Below are 11,048 nucleotides of genomic sequence, written 5' to 3'. Positions count from 1 at the left end.
TGGCTTTCTGCTGGCTTCCTCACCTGCAAAACAGCTATGATAACCATCCCTGCCAAGGCAATACTGGCTATAGATGGAACTACAGAGCCTTAACTCTGAGGACCCCTGAGCCGGAGGAGAAGATGAGCTGCTTCTGAAAACTTCTCCCACACTTCCTGGGAGGGAGGGAGTTTCTGGGAAAGTGCAATTCCCACCCTATTTCATGGCTTTAGCCAGTCATGGAAACCCTCTTGAAGTGGTCCACTAGTTTTCTGGCTAGATCCTAAGATAAGAGAACCCAGGAGAGAGAGGAGAAAGAGCTGGATCCAAGGGAACTGATGAACCCAAAGAAAAAGTAAGGACATTGAGAAAAGGATGAAAGGGAAGAGATGTTAAAGATATGGACAGCCTGTCCATCTCAGAACATTAGCTAAGCAGAGATGCAGCACAGAAAACAAACATGTAGCCCTGGGTTCAAAGTCAGACTGTGCCACTTACTAGCTGTGCATGTGACCTTTGGGTTTGGGGTTTTTATTTGAGAGGAGGAGCAGGGGTGCTATGGAGCTGTCTACCCTTGAAATTCTTATTTAAGTAAGTGAACTGCAGGAAGGCTCTGTATGAATGCTGTGCTATTACTATTGTGCACAAAAGAAGATTCCTCAGAGTGAAGGAACAACCAAATTCAGGGAGCTAGCTGAGCAGCTGGAAATGTACACACAGTTCTGTGGGTGAAAAAGCCTGAGTGCTGATCAACAAGGACCTCCACATCACAAATCCCATGTGTTCAGTGCTGGTCAGAAGGCATGGGGGTGGGGAGTGCTCTGCACTGTTAAGAAAACTTACTCATAACTTGGAAAAATGCAAAAGGAGGACTGCAGGTCCTTCTGTGTAACTCTGGGACAATGCTGAACAGTGAAATGCTACTTAATTGCTAAGGGGCATGTACCTTTGTTTTAATAACTTACTATGGATTAGAGCTTGATCCTGTGAAGTCCTCTACTAACTCGTGGATGCCTGCACAAGTATGTACATGCATGGATGCGAAGATGCAAAGGATTTCTTGTCCAGGAGAGAACCACAAAAATGATGATTTTATTGCACATTAGATATTGTCCAGCAGCATCTCTAGCTTAGCAAACTTATTTCAGCATGTCTTCGCCAACTAAATACAAAAGCCCTGTCTTTCAAATGCTCTTTTCAACCAACTTTGCATTCTTTTGATCCCCTTATTAGTGAGATAAAGAAATCATTGACATGTGATTTTAAAACTATACTTTGACAGAACCATAAGTGAGGATCTCTGCTGTGCTGTGTGGCTTTGGGCCAATTACTTAGCTTCTGAGCTTTACATATCTCATCTGCCTCATGGAGAGGGTATCAATTTCCAGGACTGTGGCAGGTACAGAGAGGGAGATGGATGTGAAGAATTTGCACAGCATTCACGGGATGCAAAAGTCAGGGTTTATTGTTAAGACTCATCAGACTAGGCTGTTCCCAGGTTGGAAGGTCCAGGGCTTCTGAGAGTAGCATTCTCCAGGCTTGGGACATAGGTCAGAGGAAGAAGCTGTGAGAGGCAGCCCTGACATTAGCCTCCAGGCCAATGCTGTATTCTTCACTTCTGAGGAGGCCAAAGTTTCCCTTGGGACTCAGATCCTAGATGACAGAGACCACTCAGGACCACTCAGAGAAGTCTACCCAAGTCCATGGACAGGCGGCAAGGCTGGGCAGGCATTTGCCTAGAAGCCAGGACTGGATATTCTAGAGGAGGGCACCACTAGCCAACTGCCCTAACCAGTGCACCCTACAGCCTGGGTTCTTGCAAGCTCTCATCATTTTATTCTGTAAGTGGGGAAGTGCCCTGCTCAGTTATAAGCACAGGATGTCTGTCCTTACTATCTGTGTATGTGTGTGGCTACACACACGCGTACACACACACACACACACACACAATGGTGTCACAGCCAGAGGTCCGTTGAGCAATTGCAGGCAGACAACATCAGGAAAATGAGGAGCTGGATCAGCCAATCCTGCAGAGAGGAGGTGGGTACAGAGCTGACAGAGAAAGAGGAGGAGAAGGGCGGGGGGAGAAGGAGAAGAAAAGGGAAGACAAGGAAGAAGAGGAGAAAGGCGTTCTAGGCCGAGGAAATGGCAGGAGCAGAAGCTAGGAGGAGAGAGATGGAACCTGTAGAATAGAGTGGAAGACATACAACTGAGGACATAAGGCAGGATGGGCTCATACCTTGAGTGAAGTCATGGGGTTAACAGTCCACTGTCCCTGTGGTGATGGCAAAAAAGGGGATTAGCAAGGGGCTTCCACCTGTGTGCCCCCCGATGTTCCAGGTCCCAAAGGGTATGTAGGAAACCGTTTCTCTCTCCCACAACTCTCGCTCCAAACTAGGTCATTTTGTCTGCTACAAGTCGGCCCAGTCTCACCCCATCCCTAAAATATCTCCATCTGCAACTGCTTGCCTTAAAGGCTGGCCTCTCAGAGACTTACCAACTACTCCAGTCTTTCCCCAGCTTTCCTCCTGAGCTCTCAGTATCGATGGTCTAAACCTTCCTTTTCAGACACTATCTTAATCTCTCTCCTGCTTACAATTTGTCTACCCTCCACCTCCCTGAAGTTATATCTTTCCCATCTCCTTATTTTTCCTTTACCTCACTGATTCCTTCAGTCATTCTTTTGTTATATTATGAATGGGTTTAAAAAGAAAAACAGGTTGCTGGGCACATGACGCACATGATGGTTAGGGAAGCTGAGGTAGGAAGATTATAAGTTCAAAGTCAGCCTCAGCAAGTTAGGGAGGCCCTAAGCAACTCAGTGAGGACCCTGTCTCTAAATAAAGTACAAAAAACGGATGGGGATGTGGCTCAGTGGTTAAGTGCCCCTGAGTTCAATTCTGGATACCAAAACAAACAAACAAACAAACAAGCAAAAAAAAAAAAAAATGTTGCTTTGTGGATGGAGACAAGTATGTGTAAACCTTTTGTTTTAACTGTTCAGTTAGGATTGAGTTTTTCTGGGCTAGACTCTGAGCTTTGTGGACCCCTGCCTAGCAACTACAGCTCTCATGAGGCCTAGCACTGTGTTGGGAAAATGTTAGGCGACTAATTTTGTGCCTACTGATTGTTAGTTTGGTTAACATCACTTAACCCACTCCTGGCCATGCTGGATTGCTGGCCCATTCCAGTATAAGCCTGGATTATTCAAATCCTAACCTTTCTACCCTTTTCACTGACACCATGACCCACCAGCTCTCAGCAGAGTCCAAGTGATTTGAGGGCTCCGACCAGGTATCACTGTTGCTCCCTGAGCTTCTTGGGCATGTTCACACCATCAGAAGGCACGAGAACTGAGTGTCTCAATAGGGAACAAGAAATTCCTAAAACCAGTTTCACACACTCAGTCTCGGCTCAGGGAAGACTCAGGGTGTTCTCTCCTATCGCCAGCTCAGGGTTCACAGTTCTGGCAACGGTGTGGCCACAGGCCCAGGAGCGCCAGGGGGCAGCCTCAGGAGAAAGGTCTGCAAGGAGCCGGGCCGGGGAAAGCCGATCTTTTCACTGAGCAACCGCCAGGTGCCACCCTCGATGGCGTAGAGGAGCGTGACCACGCGATTGACAGTATAGACGATGTCGCCGCGCACTACGGCAGTGAAGAGTGCTCCCTTGCTGTTGACGAACTGGCCGGGTAGCGCCGTCCACTGGCCCGTGGTCAAGTTGAGGCAGTCGATGGCGCAGTGCAAGAAGTCATCGGAAGGTCCATTACGCACCACGTAGAGACTGTCACGATGGGCCACCATGCAGTGACCGTAGCTCTGCGGATGTCGTAGCTCGGCTACCGGCAGCCACTCGTCAGTTCGCACCGCATACTCCACTACTGCGGTGATGTCTGCTGGCCGCCACAGGCACACGAAGAGGCGGCCACGTGCCTGGGCACAGGGCACCCCTGTAGCCGGCTGTGGCAGGTCAGCCATGAAGCTCCAGCAGCCTGTGGCTGGGTCATAGCATTCCACGGAGCTTATGGTTGTCCTCTGGAACTCCCCTCCGATGGCATAGAGGCGGCCATCGAAGCCCATCAGTGCCGTGTCGTAGCGTGGCTGGTGCGGGCTGGGGAACTCGCGCCATGTGCCTCCTTCGGGGTCGTAGCAGAAGCCCAGCTCCACCACTTCCTTGCTGGCGCCACGCACACCGCCCACAATGTAGAGTTTGTTGCCCAGCGTGGCCACTCCTGCCAGCATTGTGCTGGCCTCCAGGGGCAGCGCTGTCAGCGTGCGCCACACGTCCTCCTCCTCGTCCAGGTAGCACATTGTGCGTGATGCATCCTCCAGGAAGCCAGGCGCAGGCGTGTGAGTGCTCAAGGCCACATAGCTGCTGGGCCGCAGGGTAGCCACATAGGCGCGGGCCTCTGGCAGCACCAAATCGGCCGCCAGCTCGCGCTCGCCGTCGCGGATGAAGAGCGCGGCGCTGTGGAACACGTCTCTCAGGCCAAAGGCGGCGGCTGCGTCGCACAGCAACGTGCAGTTGTCCGACGTGAGACTATGCTCCAGAAAGCGCGCCAGCTCCGGCGCCTGCAGGAAGGCGGCGCACTCCACCGCCTGCAGCAGTTCATCGTCGGCCGCCAGGGCCGGCCGCTGGCCTCGCAGCACCTGGAGCGTGGTACGGAAGCCACCCGCGCTCAGCGCGCCCAGGCGCACCTCTGCCGCGCGAGCCTCCCGCATGCCGGAGCGGAAGAGGCCGCGGAAGAAGCCACAGTGCTCCACCAGCAGTGCCTGGTCAGCCTGGAAGAGCTGGCCGCCCACCCAGACCTGAACCGGGACTTCAGGGCCCTGCGGCATGGTGAGCCAGAGGGGCGGAGGCTGCCGCGGGGGACCTGGATTCGCGGAGCCACCGACTCTGGGGCTACCCCGTACTGGGAAAAAAAAACTTCCCCCGGGGATATAAATACCTCCCTGGCTAAAGATAGTAGGCACATGTGATGTGGTGTCCCGCAGGCTGGATGGCCCCGGGCTGGAGGGCATCAGGAGAACTGCGTGGTCACCTCTGTGAAAGAAAGTGATAAGAACGACTGTATACTGAACATCTACAGCATGCTAGGCATTGCAAGGGCTACTTGCAAAGATACCCCGTTTAACCCGCTCCATACGAGATGTGTGACCTTGGTACAAAGCAAGTACCTTAACTCCTTGCTTTTCGTTTCCCTCATCTTCAGAAAGGGGCTAATTAAGCGCCCGTGGTGGTGTGCACCTGTAGACCCAGCTACTTGGGAGGCTGAGGCAGGAGGATGGCAATTTAGCAACGCCCTGTCCCAAAATGAACGATTAAGAAAGGGCTCCATGGTAAGAGTGCCCCTGGGTTCAATCCCCAGTACCACCACCCCAACACACAAAAAAGTGTAGGGGAGCAATAACAATAACACCTATTTCACTATATTGGAATATCTGTAAAGCATTCTGAAGGAGGCTCAGAGAGTTTAGGGGAGTTGTCCAAAGGTCAGTTAGCTGGGAAGAACAAGAACAGGATAAATATCCAACCCACCCCATCAACTTAGAGGGGATGGGACAGGCAAGTTGGAGGGAAAGACAGAAGTTGAGCAAATTGAAAGGTTCAGGACCAGGGTTCTCAAGTTCAAGGGTTCTCTGAGCCTCTGCCCCTGTCTCTGGATTAGCCCAATCTGTTTTTGAATTACAGTTTCCTTTTGTGTAAAATGGGAAGAATAGCGATTTTGCTTTGCAGGTGTACATCCAATCATTCACTCTTTGTGGAAGCAATTTCTGACTTGGGATGGGAATAGGAAGCTGAGTCTGTTCTCCACTTGCCCAACCCCTTCATTGCTGTGTGACCCTGGACCTTGAGAGAAGGAAAGTGGGGGTATTGGAGACATCTTATGCCTGTGGATGTAAAGAATGGCTTCTTGGAATAATAACAGCTAATATTTAAATTGCATTTTTATCAAGCATTGCAATAAGCATTTTGTATTAACTTCTATAACCCTTGCAACAATTCTGAGTAGATACTATTTGTCTCATTTAATAGATATTTGCTCATTGCTTATAGCAACACTATGAGTTGGATAGTATTATTAATAGCCCCATTTCATAGATGAGGAGACTGAGTCACCAAGAGCTTTAATCATATGGCCAGATCTAGGCAGACCTAGGATTGGAATGCAGTCTTTTGACTATAGACTGTGTGGCCCTCACCATGGTGCTCTGTGTTACAAATGCTGGGCTCATGTGGTTCACCACGTTCATTTATAGTGGAGGACCTGGGGCACAGTGAAAGGAAATTACCCAGGGTCTTGCAACTTGGGGCAAACAGCCCCAGACCTCTTCTTGCCCAGCCTGTGACACTTTACCCACTGCACAGAACTCTCCTAGGTGATCAGCTAAGACTCTGGGTCCTAAAATGTGAGGTTGAAAGGAATTAAGTAATTATCTTCTCCTGCCATCTTATTCTGCAGGTGAGCAAATAGTATCTGCCACTTGGGGGATGTCCAGCTGGTCCACCCTCACCTGCAGGCCTCCTTTGGGAGGATGCAGTAGCTCACAGTGCCCTGCAAGAATTGGGAGGAGGGCAGGGGAGCTTTCCTCCCCCTTAGGAGACACTTATATGTAGACCCTCAAGGATGAATCTGCAGACCCCAAACAAATGTGCCTCCCCGTTTAGGTAACTTCCACCTAGTTTGGCTCTGTCAGAGCCGGGATGGGATGTGGGGACCACTTGTGTGAGCCTGGGAAGCCAGAGGCTTGGAGGAGGCAGCCAGAAATATTTCAGACACTCTGCCCTAGGGACCAGACAGGAAGAGGAGGAGGCAATGGGGGTAGGGGACAGGAGTCTTCATGAATACTATCCCAGGCCTTCTGCCAGCTTCTCTCCAGACTGGCTGAAAGGGCCTGGAGGTCCAGGTAGCAGACATGATAATCATCTCTTGGGGACACTTGCCAGGTCCTTGCTAGTGGGCTTAGTGGGAAGGGAGAAGGTATCTGTTACCGTCTCACAGAAGAGGAAAGCAGGCTTTTTCTTGATTATGAGAGGGGCTTTTTCTTGGTCATGAAGAAGGACGTGGGACTGGACTGAACCCTGTCCACCAACCCCAGGCCCTGCTCTCTGATTCAGCCTGGCTGCTCCTCTTCACTGACACTAGCTTTGCTGCTTTCTGTGAGGCTCAAGGGGCAGGGCTGGGGAGGGCTGAGCTGTGGCACATTCCTGGGGCCACAGTTCCTCCCAGCTGGCCTGTTCCAGACACTCAGGAACCAGCAGCCACACCAGATGGAAGCAGCGCCAGCCCTCCTGAGAGCAGGAGGCAGTGGAAGTACAAACCCCTGGTTGAAGTTTGCTCTCTGCTTACTTTTTCCCCCATCCAGCCTCCCTGAGTGGGTTGGGGCTCATGCACACACCCAGTTTCCAAGTTCAGCAGCCAGGCAGTGGGGAGGGGTGACCCGAGGTGGGGGTCATGGTTCTAAGGCTGGGCTGAGGATAAGCTGTTTGGCCCCACCCCCAGGCCCCATCAGATGCTGTCTGCAACTGAGGAGAGTTTCCACCTCCCAGACACTGAATGTTCCTCTGGGATTTAGAAAGGACAAGGAACCATCCTGGATGTGGGCAGCCCACAGAGTTCCCAGGCCCTGCCCGACCCTGCACTAACCTCCTCTCCACTTTGCACCCCCGCACTGTGTGGTTGGGGGTGGGGACAAGGAAAGGAGCCTGCAAGCGGACTCTGAGCCTTTCTAGAGCACAGACTCAGCCTTGTTCATCTCTGTCCACATGACTGGCACACAGTAGGGGTCTGTTAAGTGGAATTCCAGGGCCTAACCTAAGGCAGTCCCCAGTCTATTTTGGAAGACAGCCCCCATTCCAGGGGAACCCTCCATCTGATTGAGGAGACATAGCCCTTGCCCTGGGAGATAGCCTCTACCCCAGCATCCACTCCAGTCTGATGGGGAAGTTCTGGCTCTTTCCACCATGGAGAAGTTTTTGCATACAAGGTAGCGAGTAGCGTGCACTGCCTGGACTAGGACTCAGGATTCTTGTCCTGTGTTTTGATGCTGCACTACCACTGACTTGCAAGAGCTACCCAGCCCCTCCAGGCACCAGTTCTTCATCTTAGCGTTTGGATCTGATTTCTGAGGTTCTGTTCATCTTTGACTTCTGAATTTAACACTGAACATGTTGTTTCTCAAGAGAAAGCAGTGACATAATGAAGGGCTTCCAAAAGCTTTAGGTGGAATCATTCCTGGGGGTTGGTGGCCTGGAGTCATCTAGGACCTGGCATCAGGAAACCCTCACATGGCTTATATGCCTAGACCTCTACATGTTCCACCTATTCACTCCAGGGACATCTGAGTATCTGCTTCATGCCCATTACTGGGAACCATGCATAGTTTCTGCATTTTGGGTGCCTGAGGGTCACCTACAAGCACCTAGATGATGGGGTGGGGTAAGGAATAACAGAATAACCTCTCTTTTGATTGATTTTTTTTTTTTTTTTGGTACAGGGGATTGAACCCAAGGGCGCTTAACCACTGAGCCACATCCCCAGCTCTTTTATATATTTTATTAGAGACAGGGTCTCGCTGAGTTGCTGAGGCTGCCTTTGAACTTTCAGTCCCCCTGCCTCAACCTCCTGAGCCACTGGGACTACAGGTGTGCACCACTGCACCCAGCATAACCTATCTCTTGAGCTGAAGTGTCCATATTTCTACTAACCACACTGCACTGCTCACTGACTTCTTGGCAGGTGGGCCAGGCGTGTGTGCTATTCATGAAGGTGGAGTGGAGGCAGTTATCAGTTGCTCCTTGGGGCCATCTGCCAAGTTCCGGGTGGGATGCTTTCATGTTATCTCATCTAACCCTTAATACCCGTATCTTAAAGAGAGAAACTGAGACCTGGAAAGGCAAAGCAGTTTATTCTAGGGTCTGATGGTAATTGGACTTATTCCTGAGGTCTTTCCAGTCCACAGTGGGAACTCTGGGTGCTGGACAAGCAGCCCACAGGTAAAGAGGCTGAGGGTGGGGAAAGGAACTGGGCACTCTTCCTCCAAAGTCACAGACTTTGAGCCCTCAACTGTGACAACTGAGGGCCTGAGTAAACTGACTAGCTGGATATCTAAACTAAAAGGGAATTAAGAATCATCTCATCCCATTGTGAAAGTCAGGCTGGAGTCTCCTCTACAAAATCTCCTTGACGTGTTGAAGTGTTCACCTTCTTGGTTGTTCTCAAGGTCAGGGGTTCACTTCATCCAGATGGTTAGAATTCAACCTCACACTGAATCTGCCTCCTACAGCTCCCATCTCCTGGTTGGTCTGAATTTTAAAGAGGAAGAAACTGAAAACAGAATGACATTAAATAATTCCCACACTAGTCCCAGCTGGGAAGTAGCAGAGTTCAAGTTTGCAGGGTCTGTGTGGATCCAGCAGCCCTCCAGGAAGATTGGTTTTCTCCCCACAGACCCCTTCTGGAACCAGTCTGTCTTCATAGGACTGTGGCCAGCCCAAGGATGTGGCTGGAACTTGGCCCCCACATTCTCAACTCCTTCAACTAAAAGGAAAACCCTTAGCCATTAGCTGTGCTAGCATTTCTGGCCTAAGGACGTAATCTAAACAAATTCCTCCCTGTACCTTAGAGCCTTAATAACACAGCTGGCTTACTGTGGTCTCCCCGAAACACAGGCCTGAGTCAATATTCATGTCCTATACAGGAAAAACTATTTTCCTTCTTGGATGGAGAGAAGTTATTCCCATCCTCTTCTGACCCTGGACCCTCTGCCTGCTGACCTGGGTTTCCATGGTTTCTTTTGTGGGATGGATGGGTGGGATAGATTAGCTAACCATCTGGGGAAAGGAGAAGGGAACTGGTTGTAGTTAGGTTCCCATATCCTTCCCAACTCTAACCTGGCGTGCATTCCAAAAGACAGTCTCTACAGAGTTCTAGAACATACTCAGGTCTGGAGCCCAGGGCTGATTCTGTCAGTCTCTATTAGGCAAGTCACATCATGGATTATTAGATTTATTTTCCCTTCCTCTAGTATTCATAGTTGGGAACACCGAAGCCAAAGAAGTGAGGTGAGCCCAGAGTGGTGAGCAGGTCTGTAATCCCAGCGGCCTGAGAGGCTGAAGCAGGAGGATCGAGAGTTCAAAGTCAGCCTCAGCAACTTATAGAGGCCCTAAGCAACTCAGCAAGACCCTAACTCTAAATAAAATATTTTAAAAAGGGCTGGGGATGTGGCTCTGTGGTTAAGTGCCCCTGCATTCAATCTCCAGACCACAAAAAAAGGAAGGTGACTTGTCCAGGATCACTAACCAGAAGGAGCTGGCCCTAGATCCTGAGTGGTTACGTTCTTGGTGTGGGCCATTTTCCCTGTGTCCAACATGACCAGGTTTACCCTGAGATCCAAGGGAAATGACCAGGTGACTCTTGCCAGGCTCACCACCAATTTCAGGACTGTAGGCAAGAGGGGTGCCAGGTATTATAACAAATACCCCATTTACACCAGAGACCACAAACACATGCAACTCATTAGATCCCATCAGGGAGAAACAGAAATCCTGGATGAATGTGGTTTCTTGAAGCTGTAAACATACTGGCCATGAAGTCTTGGTAGGAACTCTCTCCCCCTGGGTTCTGCAGTGATGCCACTTAGGGCCCCCACACGGAAGAGCCGGCTTGCGGAAGCAGAGAGCCCAGGTTGAGCTGACTAGCCTAAAGATAGGGCAAGCCCGGGAGGCTTCCTGGAGGAGAAGGCGGAGCCAGCTCGGTGGAACAAAGGAAAGGGAGGATTTCCTTGCTGGTGTGAAGAAAGTGGAGGTTTGGAAAAGTCTTTCTCGCTCTGCCTCCGCTCGAGAATCCCTCTGCCCGGTCCTTCGCGGCGGAGCCTGGGGGCGCCGGGGTCCTCAAGGCTGAGCCGGGCGGAGGGGGCGCGGCCGGGCGCGGGCCCAGCGGGCTGAGCTCGCCCCGCGGGGGGCTCCCGCGGCCCTTAAAAGGAGTGCGGAGGAGCTCGGCGGCCCCGCCCGCCGGCTCTGCGGCCCCTCCTCCGCGCCGGGGCCCTCCGGGCCGCGGGAACGCAGCCGCC

General features: G+C 51.4%; 1 protein-coding gene across 2 annotated transcripts; it reads right to left on the bottom strand.

Annotated features, from left to right (window-relative positions):
* Nucleotides 1-353: 353 nt before the first annotated feature.
* On the bottom strand, nucleotides 354-10,838 carry KBTBD13 (kelch repeat and BTB domain containing 13). Of its 2 annotated transcripts, XM_079125690.1 has the most exons (4): nucleotides 10,280-10,838; nucleotides 9,871-10,089; nucleotides 9,182-9,810; nucleotides 354-5,019 (listed from the first exon to the last, which is right to left on the bottom strand). In XM_079125690.1, exon 4 carries the CDS (start codon nucleotides 4,995-4,997, stop codon nucleotides 3,438-3,440), a length of 1,560 nt encoding a protein of 519 aa, XP_078981816.1. In that variant the 5' UTR covers nucleotides 4,998-5,019; nucleotides 9,182-9,810; nucleotides 9,871-10,089; nucleotides 10,280-10,838; the 3' UTR covers nucleotides 354-3,437. The 2 variants fall into 2 exon arrangements, with proteins under 2 accessions (XP_078981816.1, XP_078981817.1); XM_079125691.1 differs by lacking the exons at nucleotides 9,182-9,810; nucleotides 9,871-10,089.
* Nucleotides 10,839-11,048: the final 210 nt, after the last annotated feature.

The sequence above is a fragment of the Sciurus vulgaris genome, assembly GCF_902686455.1.
Source record: "Sciurus vulgaris genome assembly, chromosome: 2".
NCBI classification, from domain to species: Eukaryota; Metazoa; Chordata; class Mammalia; order Rodentia; family Sciuridae; genus Sciurus; species Sciurus vulgaris.
The sequence above is the reverse complement of the archived record's forward strand: the minus strand, read 5'-3'. Positions and strand labels throughout refer to the sequence as shown.